Source organism: Papio anubis, chromosome 8 (assembly GCF_008728515.1).
Source record: "Papio anubis isolate 15944 chromosome 8, Panubis1.0, whole genome shotgun sequence".
Lineage (NCBI taxonomy): Eukaryota > Metazoa > Chordata > Mammalia > Primates > Cercopithecidae > Papio > Papio anubis.
This window is the reverse complement of record NC_044983.1, coordinates 139,253,300-139,276,878: the sequence shown is the minus strand read 5'-3', so window position 1 is coordinate 139,276,878 and position 23,579 is coordinate 139,253,300. Positions and strand designations below refer to the sequence as shown.

General features: G+C 61.9%; 4 protein-coding genes across 17 annotated transcripts; 1 reads left to right on the top strand and 3 right to left on the bottom strand.

Annotated features, from left to right (window-relative positions):
* Nucleotides 1-1,420: 1,420 nt before the first annotated feature.
* WDR97 (WD repeat domain 97) lies at nucleotides 1,421-10,081 on the bottom strand. Of its 6 annotated transcripts, XM_021933295.2 has the most exons (23): nucleotides 9,970-10,081; nucleotides 9,638-9,774; nucleotides 8,889-9,517; nucleotides 8,666-8,787; nucleotides 7,802-8,501; nucleotides 7,580-7,722; nucleotides 7,259-7,495; nucleotides 7,098-7,188; nucleotides 6,842-6,974; nucleotides 6,560-6,733; nucleotides 6,053-6,202; nucleotides 5,689-5,946; nucleotides 5,484-5,609; nucleotides 5,303-5,386; nucleotides 4,320-4,397; nucleotides 3,950-4,180; nucleotides 3,669-3,854; nucleotides 3,356-3,553; nucleotides 3,156-3,277; nucleotides 2,921-3,083; nucleotides 1,971-2,488; nucleotides 1,801-1,871; nucleotides 1,421-1,721 (listed from the first exon to the last, which is right to left on the bottom strand). In XM_021933295.2, exons 1-23 carry the CDS (start codon nucleotides 10,079-10,081, stop codon nucleotides 1,519-1,521), a joined length of 4,866 nt encoding a protein of 1,621 aa, XP_021788987.1. In that variant the 3' UTR covers nucleotides 1,421-1,518. The 6 variants fall into 6 exon arrangements, with proteins under 6 accessions (XP_021788987.1, XP_009197181.1, XP_009197180.1 ...); XM_009198917.4 differs by lacking the exons at nucleotides 9,638-9,774; nucleotides 9,970-10,081 and having other exon boundaries at nucleotides 3,950-4,147; nucleotides 4,269-4,397; nucleotides 5,689-5,784; nucleotides 5,875-5,946; nucleotides 8,889-9,233; XM_009198916.4 differs by lacking the exons at nucleotides 9,638-9,774; nucleotides 9,970-10,081 and having other exon boundaries at nucleotides 1,821-1,871; nucleotides 3,950-4,147; nucleotides 4,269-4,397; nucleotides 8,889-9,233.
* Nucleotides 10,082-10,221: 140 nt separating this feature from the next.
* Nucleotides 10,222-13,421, bottom strand: MAF1 (MAF1 homolog, negative regulator of RNA polymerase III). 4 transcript variants are annotated; one of them, XM_009198921.2, is made up of 8 exons: nucleotides 13,028-13,421; nucleotides 12,102-12,228; nucleotides 11,859-11,987; nucleotides 11,615-11,780; nucleotides 11,392-11,513; nucleotides 11,167-11,286; nucleotides 10,871-11,005; nucleotides 10,222-10,746 (listed from the first exon to the last, which is right to left on the bottom strand). In XM_009198921.2, the coding sequence occupies exons 2-8, from the start codon at nucleotides 12,182-12,184 to the stop codon at nucleotides 10,725-10,727; spliced, it is 777 nt and encodes a 258-aa protein (XP_009197185.1). In that variant the 5' UTR covers nucleotides 12,185-12,228; nucleotides 13,028-13,421; the 3' UTR covers nucleotides 10,222-10,724. The 4 variants fall into 4 exon arrangements, with proteins under 4 accessions (XP_009197185.1, XP_031525727.1, XP_009197183.1 ...); XM_031669867.1 differs by having other exon boundaries at nucleotides 10,222-10,773; nucleotides 13,028-13,381; XM_009198919.4 differs by having other exon boundaries at nucleotides 11,167-11,513; nucleotides 13,028-13,143.
* Nucleotides 13,422-13,645: 224 nt separating this feature from the next.
* Nucleotides 13,646-19,179, top strand: SHARPIN (SHANK associated RH domain interactor). 6 transcript variants are annotated; one of them, XR_002519730.2, is made up of 9 exons: nucleotides 13,670-14,310; nucleotides 14,617-14,791; nucleotides 17,765-17,893; nucleotides 17,971-18,112; nucleotides 18,197-18,305; nucleotides 18,386-18,539; nucleotides 18,611-18,735; nucleotides 18,827-18,950; nucleotides 19,027-19,179. XR_002519730.2 is itself a non-coding variant. In XM_009198922.4 (9 exons), the coding sequence occupies exons 1-8, from the start codon at nucleotides 14,113-14,115 to the stop codon at nucleotides 18,936-18,938; spliced, it is 1,146 nt and encodes a 381-aa protein (XP_009197186.1). In that variant the 5' UTR covers nucleotides 13,670-14,112; the 3' UTR covers nucleotides 18,939-18,950; nucleotides 19,027-19,179. The 6 variants fall into 6 exon arrangements, 4 of the variants coding, with proteins under 4 accessions (XP_009197186.1, XP_009197187.1, XP_003918795.1 ...); XM_009198922.4 differs by having other exon boundaries at nucleotides 17,974-18,112; nucleotides 18,822-18,950; XM_009198923.4 differs by having other exon boundaries at nucleotides 18,617-18,735; nucleotides 18,822-18,950.
* A 1,182-nt stretch (nucleotides 19,180-20,361) lies between these two features.
* On the bottom strand, nucleotides 20,362-23,260 carry LOC101021397 (cytochrome c1, heme protein, mitochondrial). Its single transcript, XM_003918742.5, has 7 exons — nucleotides 22,654-23,260; nucleotides 21,873-22,069; nucleotides 21,652-21,778; nucleotides 21,406-21,563; nucleotides 21,156-21,316; nucleotides 20,758-20,858; nucleotides 20,362-20,657 (listed from the first exon to the last, which is right to left on the bottom strand). Exons 1-7 carry the CDS (start codon nucleotides 22,780-22,782, stop codon nucleotides 20,553-20,555), a joined length of 978 nt encoding a protein of 325 aa, XP_003918791.1. The 5' UTR covers nucleotides 22,783-23,260; the 3' UTR covers nucleotides 20,362-20,552.
* Between the last annotated feature and the right edge of the window lie 319 nt (nucleotides 23,261-23,579).

The window sequence follows — 23,579 nt, the reverse complement described above, 5'->3', positions numbered from 1 at the left end:
CCTGGTCAACATGATGAAACCCCATCTCTATGAAAAATACAAAATTAGCCGGGCGTGGTGACACATGCCTATAATCCCAGCTACTCAGGAGGCTGAGGAAGGAGAATTGCTTGAACCTGGGAGGCGGAGGTTGCAGTGAGCCGAGATCACGCCATCGCATTCCAGCCTGGGTGACAGAGCGAGACTCTGTCTCAAAAAAAAAAAGAGAGAGAGATAGCCATAAATAAATTCTCTGACCTACCTTGTCTGACTGCAGGTCATGTGGGGTCCCTCAGTTCCCCCCTGTCCCCTGCTATCTTTCTGTGTCCTGACCAAAAATCAGAGGGCCTTGGCTACTCTTGTGGCCCAGGAGCTGCAGGATTGTCCCAGCAGGCTTGAACCCAAACTGGGGCCTTGGCATTGCTAGACACTGACCGAGGTATCTAGGTTTACTAATTTTTCATAAAAAGTGTCAAGTCCTCTAGTGACAGACTCAGCCCTCAGTCTCATCGCACACCTGTGAACCTTGGCCTTTTGCAGTGGGCGGATGGGGGAGTGCCTAGATGTAAAGAGGCAGGTTCAGCTGGGCCCAGCAACTTGGCCATCCCACATGGCCCTGCGCACCCGTGCTCTTGGGATGGTGGTACCACTGTGTCAAGCACTGGCCTGGGAAAGAGCAGCCATTTGGTGGCCCCATAACAAGAGCCACCGCACAGGTTGGGGTGACGGGGAAGGTGTGGAGGAGCGATTCTAACCAGAGCCATCGTGAAGAAACCAGTAAAGCCAGAGGCTAGAAATACAGGAGAGAAATCACTGCTCAGACAACACAAAATACAGGTGTAAAAGCCGGGCATTTCCCCCAGAGCCACCCCGAGAGCCTGTGCAAAGGTATTGTGCCCTGCCAGGCCACACAGCGCAGAGGAGCCCGGCCCAGAGGCTGAGTCCTTGGGAACCGGAACCAAACCCATCCCCTAGGGGTTTTTAGGCTAAAGGGGTGAGAGGATCTTCTTCGTTGTTGCTAAGAAAAAAGCTCCTGGTGCCTTCGTCAATTCTTCTCTTTTCCAGAGCAAAAGTAACGAAAGCAAGGTCTGCAAACTCCTGGTCTCACCTGTGTCGACCCAGAAGGCCCAGTCTGTGACCTCCCAGGCCCGCCAGGACTCCCCTCCACCCCGGGCTGTGGGCTGGCCCAGGACGCGTTCTCTAAGGTCAGCCCGCATCTCCACACCTAGTACTTGACCAGAAAACGTTTGCTCCGTGCCCAGCGGATGGGGCCCCGCTATGGGCCTCCTCTGCCCTAGGCCGGCCACCCCTCCAGGAACGCTGGTGCCCATGATGGCCACCTCCCAGGCCTCCGGCTCCCGCCTTCTGCCGCCACTGTAGGCTCAGGCCGCCCGCCCGCCCACCCTGCGCACCCCAGGGCCCTCCAAAGCAGGCGGCATCCTGCGGAAAGAAATTCTCTGGACTTTATTCCCGACGCAGGCCTTGGCCAAATACCAATGGCAAGCCCCAGAGCCAGGCAGGCTGAGGCCACCAGCCCGGTCAGCCATAGGTGTCAGGGTCCGCGTCCTCTGGCAGAAAGTAGCGCTGCAAGGCGGGCTGCAGGAGCCGCGGGGGCAGCGGGCGTGGGGGCGTGGGCCAGTCCCGGGGGAAAGGCTGCGGCTCCACACGTGGCAGCGGCAGCTTCAGCGTCCGGATGGGGCCATCCAGGGTGCGGCCCGCACAGAGCCGGGAAAGCATCGGGCCTGGGGGCGGGCGGAGGCTTGTGAGGCCTGGGGTCTGGGGCGGGATGGGGGCCCAGTCTCCACCCCTGGCCCCACTCACCCCTCAGTCTCATGGCGCACCTCGCGGACCTTTGCGCCTTGGCCTCCTGCAGCCGGAGGATGGGGTGGTACCTGGAGGCAAAGAGGAGGGTTCAGCCGGTCCAGCCCCACGCTTGGCCGCCCCACGCTTGGCCGCCCCACGCAGGCCCCGCCGGCGCAGGCCCCGCGCACCAGTGCTCCCGGGGTGGTGGCACCACCATGTCGGGCACCGGCGCCACCGTGTCGGGCACCGGCGGGTACGGATGCGCAGCCTCCTCCTGGAGCGAGCTCCGCTGCTGCGCCCGCAGCTGCTGACAGAAGAAGTTGAGCGCGTCTATGGGGCCCAAGTCCAGCAGCTGCGAGTGCGACCAGTCGGTCTCCTCCAGCAGCGGCGGCTCTTCGGGCAGCTGAGCAGGCCCCGCAGGGCCCAGGCGGGCCTCGGGCTCCAGGCAGAAGCTCTTCAGCGTCTCGGAGAGCACTCTGAGACCGAGCTGGCCGGTCCCCCAGCTGCGCGTGGGTGCCAGCGTCTGCTGGGCCTGGAGCTCCGGGGAGAGAGAGTGCGGCTCCGCAGGTGAGACCACCATCGAAGGCACCTCTGAGACCTGCGAGAGCCTCCTAGAGATGCTGGAGGGTGACCAGGAGGTGCCCGAGGGCATCACGGAGGCATGCGTGGGTGCCGCAGAGACCACTGAAGTCTGCGATGGGGTCTCCTTGGGAGGAGAGGAAAGTGCTGAGGTCTTGGAGACCTTGGGCAGCACCACCAGCAACTTGGCTGAAGACAGTGGCTGCGAGCTTTCCATCTGTGGGGAAGTGACCCACGGCCAAGCACCCTGGCTCCTTGAGCACCCTCATGGCCACTGAAACTCCCTTCTGCCCGACCCTCAGCCCAAAGCAGGGGCTGCCCCTCCCTTGACAAGGAGGTCCCAGGGCTGTCCCTGGCTCCACACCCAGGGCCAGACACCCCCTGTGACTTCCACCTGCACAGGGAAATCTCCAGAGATGCTCAGGGCAGGGAGGCTGGAGGCCCAGGACTGGGCAAGGCAAGGAGCCCGTGGCCTCAGCTGGTTTTGATCCCAGGACTTGTAGAAAGCCAGAGAAGGCAACAGGGTTCCCAAGGCACCCCCGGCCCCCACCAGCCCAACCTGAAGCTGCTGGATCATGTCCTCCAGTTTCTGGCAGCAGCGAGTACGCAAACCAGCCTTGGAGTCCAGGTCGGGGCTCTGGACCCAGGTCATCATCTCCTTGAACAGGAAGCCTTCCGGGTCCTGAAGGCCCAGACCATGCAGCAGCTTCTTGAGCTCTGGCCTGGGACAGAGGCATGTGGCTGTCCAGAGGCCTTCCCAGTGGCAGGGAGGGCTGGGCCGGAGCGAGACTCACCGGCAGCGCACGGGAGAGTAGAGGAAGTAGGACATGAGCTCCAGCACCACATCCCGGGACTCCAGGGAGCAGGCCAGGAGCAGCTGCAGCGCCAGCATCACGAACTTCTTCTGCGTCTGGTCCTGAGGCAGGTGGAGGGGATGTGGTTGCTGAGGGCGGGTGGGCAGGAAGGAAGACTGGGGGCAGGACAAGGGGCACACCTGGAGGCTGGGGGGCTGGTCCAGGTTGAGCAAGTGTATGAGCAGGCCCTGCAGCTGGCCTTGGAGATCACTGCTTATGTTGGGCAGCAGTCTCAGTAGCACCTGCAGGATGTGCACACGGTCCACCCACGTGGTCTCCTCCAGCACGGCCACCAACAGTGAGGCCAGGCCCTCCACCGTGCCCGCCTCCGGGTATGCCTGCAAGATAGTATGCTGAGGTCCTGCTCCCATGTCACACCCAAGCCAGCCCCTACCTTCTCCCCTGTCCCTCACCCTAACCCATGCTTCTCAGGCATCCTGAATTCCCTCCAACCTGCAGGTTGAAGACGGGGAACAACTCTTTGAACCAGGTCTGGTAGATGAAGAAATGCAGAAACTTGGGCAGATGCGCGTAATGCTCATCCAAAAGCAAACTCCCATGACGGTGCCAGGGATGAGGGTGGGTCCTGGCAGTCTCGCAGGTGCGCCGCCGGGGCTCCCGGGTCCAGTCCACAGCACTCTAGTGGAACAGCAGTGGCTACAGGTCCCACCTGTCTGGGTCTCAGTGTAAGCCCACCTCCCGTGGTGGCCTGGGGCCCCTGCCTGAGCCTCTACCTGCTCCTCCAGTTCCCAGGAATCCAGCTGCTGGCTGGAGTGCGAGCTCAGGGAAGCCGAGGCCCAGTCCAGCTCCTCCTCTACCTCCTCCTTCTCCTCCTCCTCTTCCTTCTGATCTTCCTCCTCCTCCTCTCCAGGCTTATCCCCCAGCCACTGGAGCAGCTTTCTCTGCCATTGGGCTTGGGATGGCCTGGGGTACTGCAACCACAGGGCATCCTGGCTTGCCCCTGGCTGCAGAGGGGCAAGAGGTGGTGCCTGATGGGTTGCAAGGACAGCAGAGCCCTCCCCTACCAGCAAAGTCCCCAGCCCCGTCCCTTGCCTTGAGCTTTCTCTGGGAGGCAAGCTGAGTCAGGGATCCGAGGCCGCTGACCTCCGCATTTAGCCACATCTGCTGGAGCACCACTGAGTTGGGCACATAGCCGGGGAAGCAGATAGGCCTCAGGCAGTACTGGAGGTGGGCACAGCAGGGAATGCTGAGAACCTGGATTCCCCCAGCCTGGCCACCACCTTGGTCACCTGTATAACCTCTCAGAGCCCCTCAGCCGCCAGTCTAGCTCTGCTGCCAGGCCTCCGACAGCTGACTGAGCTGGCACCCCTACTCTCAACACAGATGGCAGGAGAACCCTGAGATACCAGGGGCGAGGCCCTCAGTGAGCATCAGCTGTGACAAATGAGAAGGGAAACCTGGGGAAGTGTTGGCTTCTAGGGGCCCTGACACCCCGCAAGCTCCTCACAGGACTTGGCCCAGCCCTGGGACAAGAAAGTCTAAAAGAAGCACAGGGGCCAGGGAGGAAGAAAGGAGCTTGGAGAGAGGGCAACGAAGAGCTTGATGGTGGTACCCAGGTCCAAAGAGTCAATAACCCACCTGGGCAAGTGACGGTGCCAGGCATATGCTGGGGGAGGGGCTGATGCCTGCCTGGGCACCTGGTGTATGTGAGGGTGGGAAGACAGTGGATTCTGAAGGGCCAGGTTCCCTTGACTTTGCTCCTCTAAAGGGCAGGGACTCTGATCTTCCAGGAAAAGTCCCTAGGGGACCTGCCTTTCCACAGCCTCCACGGGGGAAAGCAGTGTGTGGCATAATCGGCTGGGGGCCTGGCTTTGCCTGATGTCAGCTCCCAGAGCAGCAAGGAGTCTGTGGCCACAAACACAGCTGTACTGGAACAGGGTTAGACAGACTGTGAAGGGTGAGGGGTGAGGGGTGCGTGGGAGGCTGCAGCCTGGCCCTCTGGTTTTAGGTGGGCATGGCCCTTGGGTCAGATTTGGACACAAAGATTTGTAGCAAAGGGGAGATGGCAGGCACAAGAGCGATGCCTGGAGAGGAGTGGCTCTCCAGAAGCTGGGTGGGGGTCTCACCTTGTGGGGCTGCACAGTGGCAGGAAAGAAGCCCCCAAGGCTAGAAAGAGGTTCCTTGGGCTGTCTCTTTGGCAGCAGTGGGATCTGGGGGATAGAATGGGGGCTCAGAACAACACAGTCCCCAGCGCCCCTGCAGCTCTGTCCCTCAGAAGGTGGTACCCCACGTGCCTGGGTCCCTCACCCTGCACTGCAGGTGGGAGGATGGCAGGTCCAGGGCTACGGTCATCCTCCCTCGGAGCTGCTCCAACTGCAGCTGTAGATCCAGACTGAGACCCAGGCAGTGGCTCAGTGAGGAGCGGGCCAAAAGCTGGAGTATAGGAGGAGTCACAGGGTGGCAGAAGGGCCATGGCGGCCCAGCAGGCATGTGGGAGGGTGGGAAGCCTTACCTGGGATGCCTTGCTGTGCACCCTACGGTGGATGGGTGGGATTGGCACTGTGACTCGGGGAGGATGGGAGAAGTGCTGGTCCAGGGGCCCCAGGTCCTGTGGGGACAGGGCTGTTGGCACTGTTTGGGCTGCAGTGCTGACCTCACCCCGGGCAAGACAGTGGGCAGCTTGGGGTAGGGCACACACATCCCAGGTCTCTCTCTCTACTGTGAGGGTCCCGGTGCTCCACTGCTGGGACTCCCTTCCAAACTGCATGCCCTGGGAGGGTAGCAGGAGCAGACGGACCATCAGAGACCAGGTGGGAGCGGTGGGTGGAGAGGAGGGGCCAGGGTCAGGACTGGGTTGGGGGAGACCCCACACCTACCAGCAGGCCAGAGCCATAGATCAGACGGAGGTAATTGTCAAAGCCTTCCTGGCGCTGCTGCCAGGAGGGTGGGGGCCGGGCTGCTGGGACCACTAGCCCCAGCCTCAACTGCTGAAGGTCTCGGTCCCGGGCCACTAGGGCGTCCAAGTCCTGAGTCAGGGTTCAGGGATCAGCCTGCTCTTCCTTGAGCCTTGCTACGTGCTGCCCAGACAACCACAGGGATCCCAGGCCTGCCCCAGGGCTGAAGGCTGGGGCCTGAGCCTGGGCAGGGCGGGTTAAGGAGGACCCACCCCACCTCCTTCGGCACAAGGTGCTGAGATGTTGCCCTCCGACGATGGATGAGAGGCAAGGCCTTGCTGCAAACAGGGACAGGCACAGGTGGGATGCTGGGTGGCATGTCAGTGGGCTGGGGCAGAGGCTGGGACAAGGACCGACCCCAAATGGGTGTGCCAAGGCTCAGGCAGGCTTGCATCAACTCCAGAGGGCCCCACGCAGCCAGGCCCTCACCCAGGGTGGGAAAGGGGGGCCTCCAGGAGGGTTGAGCAGGCCCATATGGGACCTGAGGCTGGCTGCCCGATGGAGGTTGCTGAGCCTCTGCAGTTGGGTGGAAGTCAGTGATTCCTGGCTCGTCAGTGGCAGCGGAGGGTCGTCCACCATGTCTGGGACCTTCCAGCACATCTTCTGAATAGGAGAAGGAACCTGTATGCCTGGCTGGGGGAACCCAGGTCTGCTCCCCCAAGGTGGGCAAGGTGAGGGGCCCACCTTGCTCACTCTGTCCTCACCACACACCTTAACTAGGTAGGATGTAGGCAGGTAGAGCCTATGGGACACCAGGCAGAGGCGGGATCCCAGTGCCAGCACCAGGTCTCCACTGTTGCTGCAGAAAGTCAGGGCCTGAGGGGCACCATTCAGCTGCAGGAGCCTGGAGGTGACCCAGGGCAACCGAGGCTCAGCAGGGACAAGGCCTTCTCCACCCAGTTCAGCCACTGGGCTCTGGTGCGAGGCAGAGGGAGGAGACCCCAGTCCTCCCCACCTCCCAGCCTACCGCAGGAGGCGGTTCTCAGCGGTCCAAATGCGAATGGTGCAGTCCAGGCTGGAGCAGGCATACAGCTTGAGCGTGGGGCAGCAGCACAGGCCTGGGGGCAGGGTTCAGGGTCAGGAACCGAGCCGGGCGGGGGCTGGGCTTCACCCGTGTTGCCCCCTCACCGGTGATGTGGTCCGTGGGGTCGTCCTGGGGCCGGTGGTCTAATCGCGGACTGTCGCCCAGGCCAAACTGCACCAGGCCGTAGGTAGCGCTATCTGGGTCTTCAAAGCCCACGGTGACGCGTCTGCCTAACGCACAGAGCGCCACGGCCGGGTAGCAGCAGGAGAAGGTGCGCAGCAGGCTCAGGCTCTCCTCGGCGTAGGGGAAGACGCGCCACATCTTCACCGTCAGGTCCCCACCTGTGGGCAGCGGAGCCTGGCTGGGCCTTGTCGGAGGGGAGGGGGCTCTGTGGCAGCCTGACCCTTGGCAGGGGAGCTACTGACCCGAAGACACGATGCTGTTCCAGGTGGATGCGATGGCGACGACTGGGCCTGGGCTGTGCGCCTCCGTTTGGAAGACAGTCTTCGACGACAGCCAATCCAGGACTGACAGCGTGCCGTCCATGTGCCCCACCACGGGCAGGTACCTGCGAGTGGGAAGAGCCTGTTGGCGCGGACCCTGCTGCTCCTTCTGCCCGCCAGACCCTCGCCGGCTCCGGCACCCACCGGTTCTTGTTCTTGCAGGCGCAGGCCACAGCGCTGCGGCGCAACTCGCCCTGGTGCTGGCGCACGACCTCCCAGGAGGAGAAGGCGCCTCCGAGATCCGTGAGGTGGCTGTACAGGTGCAGACAGCAAGGCTGCGGCGCAGGGGGCGGCGGCGGGCACACGCGGTGCAGCACGCTCATGGGGCAGCGCGCCGCGTTGGCGCGGACCAGGTGCCCGGCCTTGGTCAGCAGCCACAGCGCCTCGCGCGGCAAGCAGTAGGCCACGGCTGCCGCGCAGTCCTCCGGCTCCAGCAGCAGTGAGCTCACTATGCGCCCGGTGGCAGCTGACAGGAGGTAGACTGAGCCGTCGGTGCACGCGCACACGAGGCGAGTAGGCAGAGACGGGTGCGCAGGCGCAGGCAACGCAGGCGCCACCTGCACATGGACCACCTTGGCGGGCAGTTGCGCCAACGGCGAGTAAAGCTCGCGTACGCTCCACAGTTGCATGCTGCTCGCGCACAGGGACAGCACCGGCCAGCCCGGGCGTGCTGGCGCCAGCAGACGGCCCACGCGCCGGGACAGCTTGTCCTGACCCCAGTAGCCCAGTGCTACCTCGCCCACCTGCGCCGCCGCCTGCAAGTCCCAGGTGCGTAGCGTCCCGTCCTGTGAGGCCGACACCACCAGGGTCGTGTTAGGCAGCACAGCCATAGCCGTCACCGGGCCTGTGGGAGGGGTGCAGGTCACTCGGCTGACTGAAGACCGGGGAGCCTTCAACCTATGTTGCAGTCAGCGCAGCAAGGCCTGGCCAGAGCTGCAGAGATGCTGGACAGCCTAGAGCGGCTGGAGGCAAAAGGCCGAGGCTCGGGGTGCAGAGAATTCAGAGCACCTGTGTGGCCCACGAACACCATCCGGATCTGCCAGTTAGCCTCCCACACCTTCACGGTGCTGTCCCGGGAAGCTGTCACCATTGCCTCTACTTCCTCGCAGTAAGCCAGGTCCGAGATGGTGCTACAAGTGGGGAATGGGAGAAGCCCAACGGACTTAACATCGCCTTGTGAGGGCCCTGTACCCCTACATGCCTGGCCCTCCTTAGGGGGATTCCCCCTCACGTTTTGTGCAGATCCCAGCGCACATCTACCAGAGTCCAGGCATGCAGATCGAAAGTGAGCACGGCCGAGCCATAGGCCGCGAAGCAGCGCAGGACGTGGTGGGGAGGAACCGGCCCCACAGCCAGACGCATGAGCCTGCCCGTTGGGCTCGGGGGCGGGTGCAGTGGTGACCCTCGCAGCACTAGGCGGCGACCACCTGAGCGGAACTGCCAGAGCGCCAGGCTGCTGTCCATCTCCGCCACCAGCAGCAGCCTGAGGTCAGGCACCGGCAGGCAGCAGGTGGGCGCCCAACCCGGGGCCCTGCCCACCTGCGGCTCGCTCAGCCACAGCAGGCTGAGGTTGGGCCTCAGAATGGCCAGCCCCGCGGGGCCCCAGCCTACAAAACGGCCCACGGCACCCAGCGGGCCCAACACGGTCACCAGCCCCGTAAGCCCGACAGGCGCCAGCAGCGTCTCCTGTGCCCAGCCGTCTTCCTTGTGCAGGTGCAGGCGGCCCGCGCCGTCCAGCACCACGAAGCGTCCGCCCACCGGGTCCTGCGCCACTGAGCGCAGCCCGGCTGCCACCTCCAAGCGGCGCAGTGGCTCCAGCCCATGCGTCAGGCGCGCCACGCGCAGCTCGCCTCTCTTCTCCTGTGGGCCGGGGTGAGCGGACCCGCCGTCAAAGGTTGGGGCTGCTCCGGCCTAGGGAACCCCTAGGGGAAGGACCAGATCCCGAAAGAGGCCTGGAGGCACAGGACGAGCACAGCGCACCTTTTCCACGACCTCGTGGAGGCTGGTGCGCAGAAGCAGCCACAGCCGGCGGGCGCGGGCGCGCGGGGTCAGGCTTTGCCACTGCTGGCTGCTGGTCAGAAAGGGCAGGACCTGCGACGGCTCCGTGAAAGTCAACTCTGCGGGCGGGAACTGGAAGTTCTGCCACCTACAGCCTCAGGTCTCCGACCCTGACGGTTATGGGGAGCCCTCCTCCAGGGGCCCTGCCCTGCCAGGCACTGCCCAGGGGAGTTTCGTTCCAGGGGATGGAACCCAAGCCCGAGTGAGACCCACTTCCTGGCGGATGCCTGTGGGACAAGGCCAGGACCCCTCACCATTCTTTTCGGTGAGCAGCCCAGGGTCTGGGACATCATAGACATCTGCATCATACAGGTCCGAGTCCAGAACTAGGTTGTAGCCTTCTGCCTCCCACGCCTCTGCCTCCATTTCTGCAACTGCGGTCCCAGAGCCCAACAGCTCCCAGGACTTAGCGGTCACGGCCGGCAGCGGCAGTTGCTAGGATACCAGATGCCGCTGGCCACTCCCACACCGCAGGCCCCGCCCCCACATCGCATCCAGGTCCACACTAAGTCACAGAAACTTTTATTGGAAAGAAATGAGCTGCAGCAAAGTGACACTCAGTGCACGCGGCCAAATGGGCGAGGTGGGGGTACAGGTGGGCACCAGGGGCCGGCCCAAGACCAGAGCTGGTGACCGCCGGGGCCTGTTTGCGGGGCCTCTGGCCACAGACCCTTTGGGCTGGAGTGTGCAGGCCCAGTAGAAATACAAAAATAAACTCTGTGGTCCAGCTCTCCCTGCTGTGGCAGTTCATTTGGGCAGGGCAGTCACACTTCCCACCAGGCCCCCTGCTGCCGAGTCCGGCCACAGCACGGGCAGCAGGAGTCTGAGGGGTGAGTGGGCATCCACAGGATGGAGCCAAAGGGCTAGGCAGGTATGGCCTTGGGCAGTGCCAGGACTGTGGCAGCGCCAGGGTCTGGCCAGCAGCTGGGGAGGCCCCAGGGGCCTCTCAGGCGGGCAGGTCCAGGCATTGGTTGAAGCTGGATGAAGCTGGGGCCTCGGCTCCTCCTCATCAAATACAGATCACTGGGACCCTGGGCGGAGGTTGGCACACAGTGGGCCTTTAGGAGCCACCACTTAGACCAAGTAGAGGAGGCCCCCACCCTGTTGTACCCACTCCAGGTTTCAGGGACCCGGGTCATGGCCCCCATCACACACCTGTCCTCCTCCATGGTGTTGGTCTCCTCGGCCCCACCCTCACTGCCTCCGCGTCTGCTTTCTTCCTCTAACTCCTCCTCCCCCAGCTCCATGTCCAGCTCATTGCCTGCCTCTGAGGGCGTGTAGGTGGAGCCACTGAGGGGAGGCAGGAAAACCAGTTTTAGGACCCCCTACCCAGGCCTGCTGCTGGCCTCAGGAAGGATGTTCAGGGAGGACAAAGCTGGGTGGAGATGGCACAGCTGGGGAAGTTGTATCGGCCCAACAGGGAGGTGGGGGAGGAGGCAGATGGTGCCCACCTGATGGAACGGCAGCTGAAGAAAACAATTCGCTTGAGCCGCTTATTGTAGAAGAAGTAGTTGAAGGACCAGAGGCTACCATCCTCCCCGAAGGGGTCTGAGTCCAAGTCTGGGTTATAGCTGGGGAGTATAGGGTAACAGGTGGTGTAAGGGATGGGGGCCCACCTGCAGGGATGCTGGCTCACCTGCAGGGATGGGGGCCCACCTGCAGGGATGCCGGCCCACCTGTAGATGTCACATTCAGCCAGGCAGATCTCCTCATCCACCGCGTTCCACAGCTGCGGTTTCAGGGCCTTGAAGTCCTCCCGCACAGCTGAGAACAGACTGCAGTTGACTGCATTCACCACCTAGAGCAAGTCACAATCAGGCTGACAGGAGCCCAGGGCTACCGAAAGTGGGGAAGAACAGTGGGGTGGCTGTGTGTCCCTTCCCTCCACCTGACCCTCACCCAGCTAAGGCTGGGCTCCCGGCTGAACTCATGGCTGCGGGCTGTGCTGAAGTCATAGTCAGGCCTGAAGGACTCATTGAGCGTGGCAATCAGGTAGAAGAGGGTCTTGCGGCTGCACTTGTCACTGAGGGGGCCCTCGTCCTCGCCGCCTTGGCTTTTGCTGAGTCTGCACAGAGAGAAGCATCAACTGGGCCCATCACCTCCCCTCAACCCCCAGCCCCAGGCAGCCCCCACTATGGCTCACCTACTGGGGCTGAGGCCTGAAGTCTGGGGTGGAGAGAGTGCCTCCAGCACGTGGGGCTGGCCCTCCTGGCAGAACTGCTTGAACATGTGTTTGTCATCTCCTGCCATCTTACATGAGTAGCTCTCAATCCTATAGGATGCAGAGAGGACCATGAAGCATGCTTCCCCCAGGTTCCATTGAAGGGCGGGGCAGTGTGACCTCCGAGATGCCAGCCCCGCGCGCCCCCCCCCCGTCCTGCCTCACCTGCCGATGATGTGGGCGTCTCCAGTCTCCACAGTCAGCTGTGAGTTGATGGCTTCAAAGCTCGAGTTCTCCAACAGCTTCATGTCCTTGAGAAGGGGGCTTCGTGCTCCAGAGAAGCTAGTGTTGCCTGGGGAGTGACAGGCCAGACCATGGGTATCTATCTGGCCCCTTGGGGCCCTGCCTTCAGCCCTCCTACCCACTAAGTGGAGCCGCTGGGAACAAGCTGAGTCTGGCCTCTGTCCAGGCTGCACATCAGGAACTCCCCTGTCTGCCCCGCCAGGAGAGGTGACGAGATCTTGTTTTACCTGAGGGTGGCAAGTCCAGGCTCCAGGTCAGCCACACACCCTGCAGAACACCCGAGTTCTGGGACTAGGCTAGGACCACCGGGGACCCTGCTCACCCTGGGGCTGCTGGTTGAGTTTGTCGCTCAGCATTGCCATTGCCATTCCCCATCCCCACCCCCACCCCCACCCCGAAAGAACAGCTCCAGCCACCATGGGGGTAACTCTTGAGTCCGCAACGGGACATGACTTCTGCAGTCTCCCTCAGGCTGGCTGGGCTCCTCAGCCAGGGTAAGAGGCTGCATCCCAGCTAGGAACCAGGACACCTGCGGCTCCGGGCCCTGCGGTCACCTGGGCGGGCGCTCTTTCGTTCTGGCTGCTTTCTGGCCCGGGGAGAGGAAAGCTAGAGGTTCCTCCACTTTACCCGGAAAAAGCGCCTAGCTTCTCCAGACGCCTAGGAGGGCGGTCCCTCGACCTCGCTGGGGCGCTGCAGAGTCGCCAGGCAGCGCCCGCCGGGGCCGGGTAGGGCACCCGCCGAGCCGCGGTGGAACTACAAATCCCAGGAGGCAGCGCGCCGCGCGAGGCCTGCTGGGGGCTGTGGTTCCGGAGGCCCGAGACGGCGCGGGGCGCAGGGCAGACACCCACCTGCCTGGCTGGGTTAGATCTGGCCTCGCCGGGTCGGGTCTGGCTCGGGTGGGTCGCTCCGCGTTGGTGCCGGTGCGCAGGCGGGAGCGGGCTCCGCGCAGCGCGGGCTCCTCAAGATCGGAGGGCGGCGCCGCGGCCTCCGCTCGGGCCGCACTGTATCCGGGGGAAGAAGCTCCGCGGCGACGTCCCGTTACTCCTGGCCCTGCCGGCCCATCCGGGCTGCCACCGCGACATAGCCTCGCCCCCCTGCACAGAGCCCGCTCTCGCGACCGACCTGCCGCCGACCGCCACAGAGCGCCCCGGCGAGTCAGCGAGCCAAGCGAGCTAGCGACCTCCGCCTCCCCCAACCGGACAACAACAAGCGTCCGCCAGGCCCGGCCCCGCGCCTCTGAATGGCCCGCTCCAGTCGCCGGGATCGAGAGCTCGAATAGCAATCGGGTGCCTTACCCGCCACTCAGTTCTGCTTTCTATGTCTACTGGTTGTGGAGTCTGTCTGTCACTCCTCTCGCCGTACTAACCCGCCCATCCCCAGCGCTCATTGGCCATGGCCTCTCTCGCTCCGCCCCTGAGGGGGTCGACCCCTTAACCAGAGAGGCACGGGCCAACCTAGTGCGTCGTGTGGGCGTGGCGGGGGCTGAGGTCTGAGATCGAAGGTGGCAGCCCATTGGAGGTCCCGGAAGCGATGTCCAGCTGCCGCCAGGCGCTGGGATAGTCGCTGGCCGTCTGCATCTCCACCTGCCGAGCCCCTGGGGCAAAGAGGCAGCGTCCGCCTTCAGTTGTGGCCGGTGCTTCGGCCCCTTACCCTTTGCCCCCAAAGACCAGCTCAAACGTGAGCGCCTCCGCCGCCCTGCCCCAGCCTCGTACACGCCGCCAACCTCGCCCAGCCCGTGGGCCGTGTCCATTTCTGGGCAAAGCCAGCGGGGCAGGCTTGGCCAGGGTGCACAACTCGGCGCCGTCCCAAGGCCGACGCTCTGTGCGCGCCCGGAACCCTAGGCTTGCGGCCTGGGTTTCCGACGGGCGGAGACGCTTAGCGGCCAGATCCCACGGAAGCGCGCTCGGAGGCCCGGGACCCGGCCGGACCGGAGATGGCGCCACCAGCGGGCGGGGCGGCGGCGGCCTCGGACTTGGGCTCGGCCGCAGTGCTCTTGACTGTGCACGCCGCTGTGAGGCTGCTGGGCGCCAGGCCAGACGCCGAGGCACAGCTGCGGAGACTTCAGCTGAGCGCGGACCCTGAGCGGCCTGGGCGCTTCCGGCTGGAGCTGCTGGACGCGGGACCCGGGGCGGTGAGTGGGGGCGGAGGGCGCGGAGTCAGTCCTCTTGGCCCGGGCAGGGCACGGAGCCCAAAGCCAGGCCCCTCCGCTTGCCATCTGGGTGCCCTTAAGCAGTTACGTTTCTTTGCTTGTCTTTTCTTGTCCGTGAAATGGGGGTGATGCTGGGACCTACTTTACAGGACTATTGTGAAGATTTGATGATAGGCGTACAGGACTTAGGACCTTGAAATGGCCTATAAATGTTATCTTGTGTTTCTTTGCTCATCGTGCGATGTAGGGCGGGGGAACGCCCTGAGCCTGGACTCTCCCCCTTCTCAGGTCAATTTGGAGTGGCCCCTGGAGTCAGTCTCCTACACCATCCGAGGCCCCACCCAGCACGAGCTGCAGCCTCCGCCAGGAGGACCTGGAACCCTCAGCTTGCACTTCCTCAACCCTCAGGAAGCTCAGCGGTGGGCAGTCCTAGTCCGAGGTGCCACCGTGGAAGGACAGAATGGTCAGTGCCCTGTAATGGATACTCATTTGGAATAGCCTTGGCCCCCCAGTCCTGGTTGGGGAAATTGGATCCACCTTCCAACTTGGAGTACTTGGAGTGGCTCCTGGAGTCAGTCTCCTGCACCATCTGAGGGCCCAGCCAGTACGAGCTGCAGCCTCCACCAGGAAGCCCTGGAACCTCAGCCTGCACTTCCTTAACCCTCAGGAAACATGAGAGGCAAGCATGAAGAGGCGGAGCAGGCAGGGTCAGGACCTGTGTGAGAAGACATCATCCCAAGAGCAGCAGGAGGGTGACAGGAGTGGGAGAGTGACAGACTCAGATACCTGCTGCCTAAGACTGAGAGTTCTGCAGTGGCAAGGGTTGTGCAGATAGGGTTGGGGAGAAGGGTGTTTCCAGAGATGCTTAGAAGATGGAATTAGTGGCCGGGTGGGGTGGCTCACGCCTGTAATCCCAGCACTTTGGGAGGCCGAAGTGGGTGGTTCACCTGAGGTCAGGAGTTCGAGACCAGCCTGGTCAGCATGGTGAAACCAAACTCTGTCTCTACTAAAAATACAAAAATTAGCCAGGCATGGTGGCGTGCACCTGTAGTCCCAGCTAATTGGGGAGGCTGAGGCAGGAGAATCACTTGAACCTGGAGGCAAAGGTTGCAGTGAGCTGAGATCGTGCTGCTGCACTCCAGCCTGGTGACAGAGGGAGACTCTGTCTCCAAAAAAAAAAAAAAAAAAAAAGATGGAATTAGCTGAGTTTCATGGTTGCTTGGGAGGTTTTCTGCAGACAAAGCTTCCCTCTATCACCCAGAATGGAGTGCAGTAGTGTGATCCTAACTCACTGGAGCCTTGAACTCACTGGAGCCTTGAACTCACTGGAGCTCACTGGAGCCTTGAACTCCTGGGCTCAGGTGATCCTCCTGCTTCAGCCTAAGTAGCTGAGGTTATGGGCGTGAGCCACTGCCCATGGTTGCTTAAATGGAAGAGTTAGCTGTTGAGACTGAGAAACATGAAGGACTGGGTAGTATGGGGCTCCCAGAGGGCAGCCCACAAACAGATAAGCAGAGCTGCCAGAGGGGTCGGAAGACAGCCAGACAGGGATGTAAGAGAGGCTCAAGCAACTCAGTGTTTAGAAAGGAGCTAGGCTCTCTTTAGTCATTCACCAAGCATATGTATTCAGCAGCTGCTCTGTCCCAGGTACTCCTCTGGCATGAACAAAACTTCCAATCCCTATCCTATTGGAGCTTGCATTTTTAGAGGGGAGGAGACAGACATATAAAATAAGTACAGGGCTGGGCAACATACCAAACATTTAAAAATATAGCTGAGTGGGCCGGGCGCGGTGGCTCACGCCTATAATCACAGCACTTTGGGAGGCCAGTGTGGGCAGATCATGAGGTCAGGAGATCAAGACCATCCTGGCTAACACGGTGAAACCCCATCTCTACTAAAAATACAAAAAAAAAAAAAAAAAAAATTAGCCAGGTATGGTGGTGGCGGGGACCTGTAGTCCCAGTTACTTGGGAGGCTGAGGCAGAAGAATGGCGTGAACCTGGGAGGTGGAGCTTGCAGTGAGCCGAGATCTCACCACTGCACTCCAGCCTGGGCGAGAGCTAGACTCCGTCTCACCAAAAAAAAAAAAAAAAAAAAAAAAAAATTAGCTGAGTGTAGTGGTGTCTGCCTGTAATCCCAGCTATTTGAGAGGTTGAGATGGGAGGATCACTTGAGCCCAGGGGTTCTAGGCTGCAGTAAACTGTGATCGTGCCACTGCACTCCAGCCTGGGTGACAGAGCGAGATCCTGTCTCCAAAAAAATAATAATAATAAAATTACCGTAGAGTTTTTTTAAAAAGAAAGTCTATTAGATGGTGTGGGACTGGGAATGGTGGAGCTGGGAGGATTGCTTTTTAAAACGGTGGCAGGGGCACAGTGGCTCATGCCTGTAATTCCGGCACTTTGGGAAGCCTAGGCAGGTAGATCACTGGAGGTCGGGAGTTAAAGACCAGTCTGACCAACATGGAGAAATCCTGTCTCTACTAAAAATACAAAATTAGCCGGGTGTGGTGGTGCATGCCTGTAATCCCAGCTACCCGGGAGGGTGAGGCAGGAGAATCGCCTGAACCCAGGAGGCAGAGGTTGCGGTGAGCCGAGATCACACCATTGCACTCCAGCCTGGGCCACAAGTGAAACTCCGTCTCAAAATAAAAACAAAAACAAAAAAAAACGGTGGCAGGGGAAGGCCTCATTGAGGCAACACTGGAATGAAATGTGAAGGTCATGGCATGAACCATGTGACCAAGGAAGCAGCAAACAAACCCTGAGGTGAGCATGTGCAGGTGATCCTCGAGGCTCACTGGGTGCCAGGACCGAACAGCGCTGGGTGCATGGAAGGCCCTGCTTATCCTAGTAGGGAGACAGTATGAATACAGTGGGCCTGGGATCATCACAGGAGCTGTGTTAGCACTGGGTGGGGACCCCCCATTGCAGTGGGCTGGGCCTCACACGGGGGTGGGGGTAAGAAGGGGAGTCAGCAGGGTGCCCAGCTCTGAAGACGCCCAGGGCAGTGGCTTGTCTGGAGTGCTGGCAGCCCAAGTGTGGGTCAGGGAGTCCGGAGAGGGGAGGTCTCCAAGAGCTCCAAGAAGCCACCCAGACTGCAGGGCCACTGAGGGCCTGCTTTGGTTCTGCTGTGAGGCATCCCTGGCTGGCAGAAAGGGCCAAGAAAGGGCCTGGCCAGGCACCAAAGGGTTTGAAAGGGCTCTAATTCCCAAAAATGAACTAAGTGCAGCTCCAGCACTAACAGAAGTCTGGCAGGGGCCTCTGAGGGGCTTGCCAGAGCTAAGGCTGGGAGAAGGTGTGGCTTGAAGTGTGGCCTGAGGCAGGACCCTGGCATGGGCTGAGGTGAGGGAGAAGGCAAAGGTCCTGGAAAACCAAGGGCCCAGAGGCCTGGACAGAGGCCACAGCATAGCCCACCCATATCTTACCTGTAGGCAGCAGCAGCAGCAGCTCACCACCAGCCCTGGGCCCAGAAGCATGCCCCGTCTCCCTCCCCAGTCCCCCGGAAGTCCCCACACCTGAGGCAGATCTTCCTAGGAGCCCTGGAAACTTGATGGAGAGAGGTACAGGTGTGGAGGGGGGTGTTGGGGGATAGCAGACAGTCCCCAGTGGTGACAGCTGTCTTTTCCTTGCCCTACAGAAGAGCTGGCAGGGAATCTGGCCCGGGCCATTGCAGGTGGAGACGAGAAGGGGGCAGCCCAAGCGGCAGCCATCCTGGCCCAGCATCGTGTGGCCCTCAGCGTTCAGCTTCAGGAGGCCTGCTTCCCACCTGGCCCCATCAGGTGAGGCCTGGGGCTTCTTCCTCACCTTGTCCTTGTGACCCTCCCAGGTCCTCCATCCATCCCTCAACCCACATTCTGGCACAGGCTGCAGGTCACACTTGAAGACGCTGCCTCTGCCGCATCCACCGCGTCCTCTGCGCACGTTGCCCTGCAGGTCCACCCCCACTGCACCGTTGCAGCTCTCCAGGAGCAGGTGGGCACAGGGTCTAGGGAGCTCTGCCGGGGGCAGGGGAGCCTAGGTGACATCATCTGCCCTGATTGCTCTGGCCGCAGGTGTTCTCAGAGCTCGGTTTCCCACCAGCTGTGCAACGCTGGGTCATTGGGCGGTGCCTGTGTGTGCCTGAGCGCAGCCTTGCCTCCTATGGAGTTCGGCAGGATGGGGACCCTGCTTTCCTCTACTTGCTGTCAGCTCCTCGAGAAGCCCCAGGTCAGTCCTCGATGGGGGTGGGGTGTGGGAGGTGGGGTGCAGCCCGCCAGTCCTGAGCTCCACCCCCTCAGCCACAGGACCTAGCCCTCAGCGCCCCCAGAAGATGGACGGGGAACTTGGACGCTTGTTTCCCCCATCATTGGGGCTACCCCCAGGCCCCCAGCCAGCTGCCTCCAGCCTGCCCAGTCCTCTCCAGGTGGGCACGGGACTGGGCAGGGTGGGTCAGGACAGCCATGGGCATTGGAAAGAGCAGGGAAGCAACAACTGTCTCTCTTTCCCCAGCCCAGCTGGCCCTGCCCTTCCTGCACCTTCATCAATGCCCCAAGCCGCCCTGGCTGTGAGATGTGTAGCACCCAGAGGCCCTGCACTTGGGATCCCCTTGCCACAGCTTCCACCTAGCAGCCACCAGAGGTACCAGAGGCGGCTCAGGCAGGGGAGGTGGGGGCACGGCAGAACCTACAGGAATGACCCAGCTCCACCCCCACAGGTTACAAGGGGAGAGTGGCCCTTCCCTCATAGGCCCGACGTCTCCAGGTCCCCGCCGAACTCAGGGGACCTCTACTGACTGCTTGCTGGGACAGAGTCACCAGGGTTGGGGGAAGGGCCACAAACTGAAACCATTAAAGACACTTACAAGCCAGCAAGTGTCCCTTTCGTGGTATCTCTGCAGACCTGTCCCAACCTAGCCAGCACTATAGAGAGACACCCTCATCAGCAGGTGGGGCTCTCCCAGCCAGACCCCAGTGGTACCGAAGAGTGGACCTGGACCCTAAGCCTCAGTGGTCAGGAAAGCATGGCATGGGGATCTCTTCCCAGACTCCAGAGGCCTACAGAGCCCCCCACCCAGCTGCTCACCACTGGGCTGAGGCTGCTGGGGTGTGCCACACACTGAGCCGCAGCCCCCACCACTGACCTTGTCTCCTGTCTACCCTGGTCCCCCAGGCCTGTGCCTCTCCTGCCTGCAGCCCTATTGGCACCACCTTTCTCCCATTCAGCTCTTGCCTTCCCTGGACTCTGGCCACCACTCCCCTCAGCTCTTGCAGCTAGGATACCAGCAATGAAAACAGGTGTTTTCCTTCCCCTCCTAGGGACGAGGGAAGCTCAGGAGCTAAGTCCTACACCAGGTCACTGGGCTAGTGCTGGGTCATGTCTCTGTGACCCTCCTAGATAGCATCCACTGTCTCCCTCCCTCAGCAGCATGCTCCTATGGGAACCCAGCCACTGCCAGCTTCTGGCCAGGACCGACCACCCAGCTGCCCTGTGGACTGCTAGGAGGGGCCACTCCATGACACACATCCTGCCCGTCTACTTGACCCCTTCACCTGGCTGGGAGCTATCCCCTTCCTCTCAGCCCAGTCCAGCAATAGCCCCTGCCCTAGACCAGGCCTTTTCCCTGTTGAAATGCTGCCGAGGTTCCCTGCTGCCATCAGAATGGGGCCAAGTGGTTCAACACCTTGACACTTGGCTGTTCATTCCAACAGGTCCCTGGGCCACATCCTGCCTAGCCAGGCCCTTTTCAGCTCTGTGCCCAGACACACCCCATCCCACCCCACCAAATGCTGCCACTTCCTCTAACATCCAGTTGTCTGCCCAGACACACCCCATCCCACCCCACCAAATGCTGCCACTTCCTCTAACATCCAGTTGTCTGCTTTCTGTTCCACACCCACCGTCTGCACTCCCAGCTACCAGATAGTGCAGGGCATTGCTGGCCACACTGAATGGGACATCCTGGGAGCCTTGTGAAGGGTCTTGGTATCAGAGTCCCTTGCAAACCTGCACTCCTTCCATATAATAGCTCAAATATGACAGTTCAAATATGTACATTGAGAAACTTAATTTATTCCCATGATGGGGGCTGAAGGAGGGCCCAGAGCTAGGGCCTGGTCTCCTGTCCCCTTGCCTCTTTTTCCAGACAAACAGGGGTTAGCCAGCTGAGGCTGAACAGGCCTGGGATGGCTCTTGGGCTTGAGGGCCTGTTCTAGCAGGATGGCAAGCAGACACTGGACAGGGTCACTTGGGCGGCCGATACGCCAGCTTCCGACTCTTCAGGACTGACCACTTGTGCCGCTTCATGATGAAGATCAGGGGCACTAGCAGAGCCGCCATCATCAACATCTGGGGACGAGGAAGGCTCAGAGAAGGGAGTGGGGAGGAGCCCTGCCCAGCTCTCAGCCCTTCTCTGATACCCACCATGGCCTTCTCCCAACCCTTTTACCTTGAGCCCCATGCGTTTTCGATGGTCGTGCTCTGGCTCAGATGCCCAGCGCAGGAAGGTGCACACGTCCTTCGCTATCTGGGACATGGTAGCTGGGGTGCCTGGCCAAGGACAAGCAATGAGGGCTATTCTCACACTCATGTCCAACCTGGGATAACACACCCCTCTGTGGAGCAGACACGGGCCCCTACCCAAGGCATCAAAGGCACAGTACCCTCCACCGGACATACGCAAGACTGAAGGACTGAAGGAGCCCAAAAGCCTCCTGAGATATGCACAGAAGACACCCCAGACAAGAAGTGGGCAGGACCTCCTGGGCCCAGGAACACAGGGGAAGCATCCCTGGGGGTAGTGGAGAAGTATTCAACATGCTCACTGCCAGACTGGAGGCCTCTTACCATCATCAAACTCCAGGACATCTGTGTAGATGGGAGGGGCCATGGAAATGGCCTGGCCAGGAAAGTAGGGGTTGAAGTAGAGACCTTCCCGCAGTGACACCCCGGTGGGTGGCTCGCAGTAGCCCGTGAGCAGGGAGAAGATGTAGTCCTCACCACCATGCCTAGGACCAGATCCATGGCTCCTTAGTCCCAAGCACAAGTCAGCCCTTCCCCCACCTCTCCAGCACCACCCCGTGGGCAGCCCGTGTACCTAGCTCGCACGATGTAGCTGAGGTCAGGGGGCAATGCTCCGTTGTTGGCAGCTCGAGCAGCCTCAGTGTTGGGGTATGGTTTTGGGAAATAGTCGTACAGTTTCCCTGGCCGCATGAACATCTCCCCGTTTTCATTGGGGCCATCTTGAACCTCCACCTGCCACCGAGAGCCTCATCACAACCCTACCATCTCACCACAGTGGGAGCCCTGAGCCCTGGGTCCCAGGCATCCCCAGACCCCACACCTCCGCAGCCAGCGCCTTAGCTTCATTCTCCGTGTAGCACACGCCCACCAGGTGTCGGTAAGCCACGAAGTCCATGCTGTGGCAGGAGGAGCACACCTGCTTATATACCTGGAAACCCCTCCGGATGCTGGAGGGAGGGAAAGGGTTAGGAACGCTGAAGATTCCACCTCACCAGCTCCACCCAGAACCTCCCCCTGCCAGTCAGCCAGCCAGCTGCATACCTGGTGTGGTCCAAGGAAGAGAGGAAGCCACCGTGAGACCACGGATAACTGGGGGGATGCAGCTCCAGGTCACTGGCACTCACAGCCGAATGCAGAGCCACAGCCAGCCCCGCACCCCCTGCCGCCAGCATGCCCAGCGCTGACAGCATCACCTTTCGGCCTCGGGAAAGGCCAGACTTCGACGACAAGGCCACTGCCTGCAAGATCTCCGCTCAGCGCCTGCCAGGACACCACCCAGCCCTACCTGGGGATCTGACTCTCAGCGGCCACCTCCTGCAGGGCACCAGACGCACACCCTGTCCCACTACCCACGCCATCCCTCTCCGCCGCTGACCCCTAGATCGTGATTCGCTCTCAAGAGGGGGGTGTTCCTGCATCCTCAGCCGGGGATCAGACCGAAGTGACCAAGGGTGCTGGGGCAGGCCAAGGTCACAAGCAGCTGGCCGAGGTCAGGCTGGGGTCACTTCAGGACGCGGGCCCAGTTTGGACAGCCAGCCCCAAGAGTCGTCCTGGGCGCGCCATCCCGGAAAGCCCCCGCCCCGCCACGAAAGCGAGCCCGTCCAGCCGACCCCCACGCTCGGGACGGGGCGCCCTGCCATTCGGAGAGGTAGGCGCCCAGCTCCGATCCCACACGCTCAAGGTCGGCAGGCAGCGGGGAGAGGGGGCGCTGGGTGGCCGGGACCGCTTCCGCGCTGCCCTGGCCCGCGCCCGCAGCCTCCCCGCCGTGACCTTCACGGGGATGCGGGGCCGCTCGGAGGCCGAGGCCGGGCCCAGCGCTCACCTGAGGTGTCCGTAGCGGGAGCTGCCCGGGCCGCGCGCTGCAGAGCAGACCCCGGGCACGCGCGCCCGGGAGCCCCGCGCCCCGCGGGCCCAACACTAGCCCGCGAAGCGAAGCCGCAGCTGCCGCCATCTTGGCCTCCTCCGCGCGGCCGCCACTCCCGTCGGCCCCTGGGGCGCCACAAGAGTCAAAACCTCGCGACAGCCGGGGAGCGCAGGGCGGGGACGGGCGTGGGGGCGGGGCCTGTCGGGTGGGCGGGGACGAAGCGTGCTGGCCCGGGTCGCGTCAGTCAGTGGCAGGGGCACCGCCTGCCTCGCCGCGCTCTTCGGGTTGTCGTGGAAACTGGTGCTGGGGCGGGGCCCCGTCGCGTCTCTCTGTTGCCGTGACAGCGCCCCGCCCCGTCCGGCGTTTCCCACGCCGCCTCCAAGACCCAGACGCTCGTTTTCTCCATGTTCCCAGGCTGCGCGATGGCTGGGTGGAGGCTGCCCCTCCAGGTTGAGGACCTCCAGAGAAAGTGCGGCTTGGGGGGCAGCCCGGCGGAAGGCACGGGCGGGGGTCTCGGCCGCAGGCAGCGCCTGGCAGCAGGAGGCCGGTCCCCCAGGCTGAGCGCCCTGTTTTCCTTCATTCACTTGACAAGGGTTTATTAGGGATTAGTCATGCGCAGAAACGGGTGCGGGAGCCGCGAGCGGGACGATAAAGGCTCCCCTAGAAGCTCCTCATGGCCCGACGCCTGGCGCGCGCCTGGGGTCCTGGCGCTTTGGGAAGCTGAGGCGGGAGGATCGCTTGAGCCCTGGAGGTTGAGGCTGCAGTGAGCCGAGATCGCCACTGCACTCCAGCCTGGGACACAGAGCGAGACCTTGTCCCAAAAAAGTAAGTAAATATGATCTTGTTATGTGGGAATATTTTTATTATAAAATATTTTAAAAGTA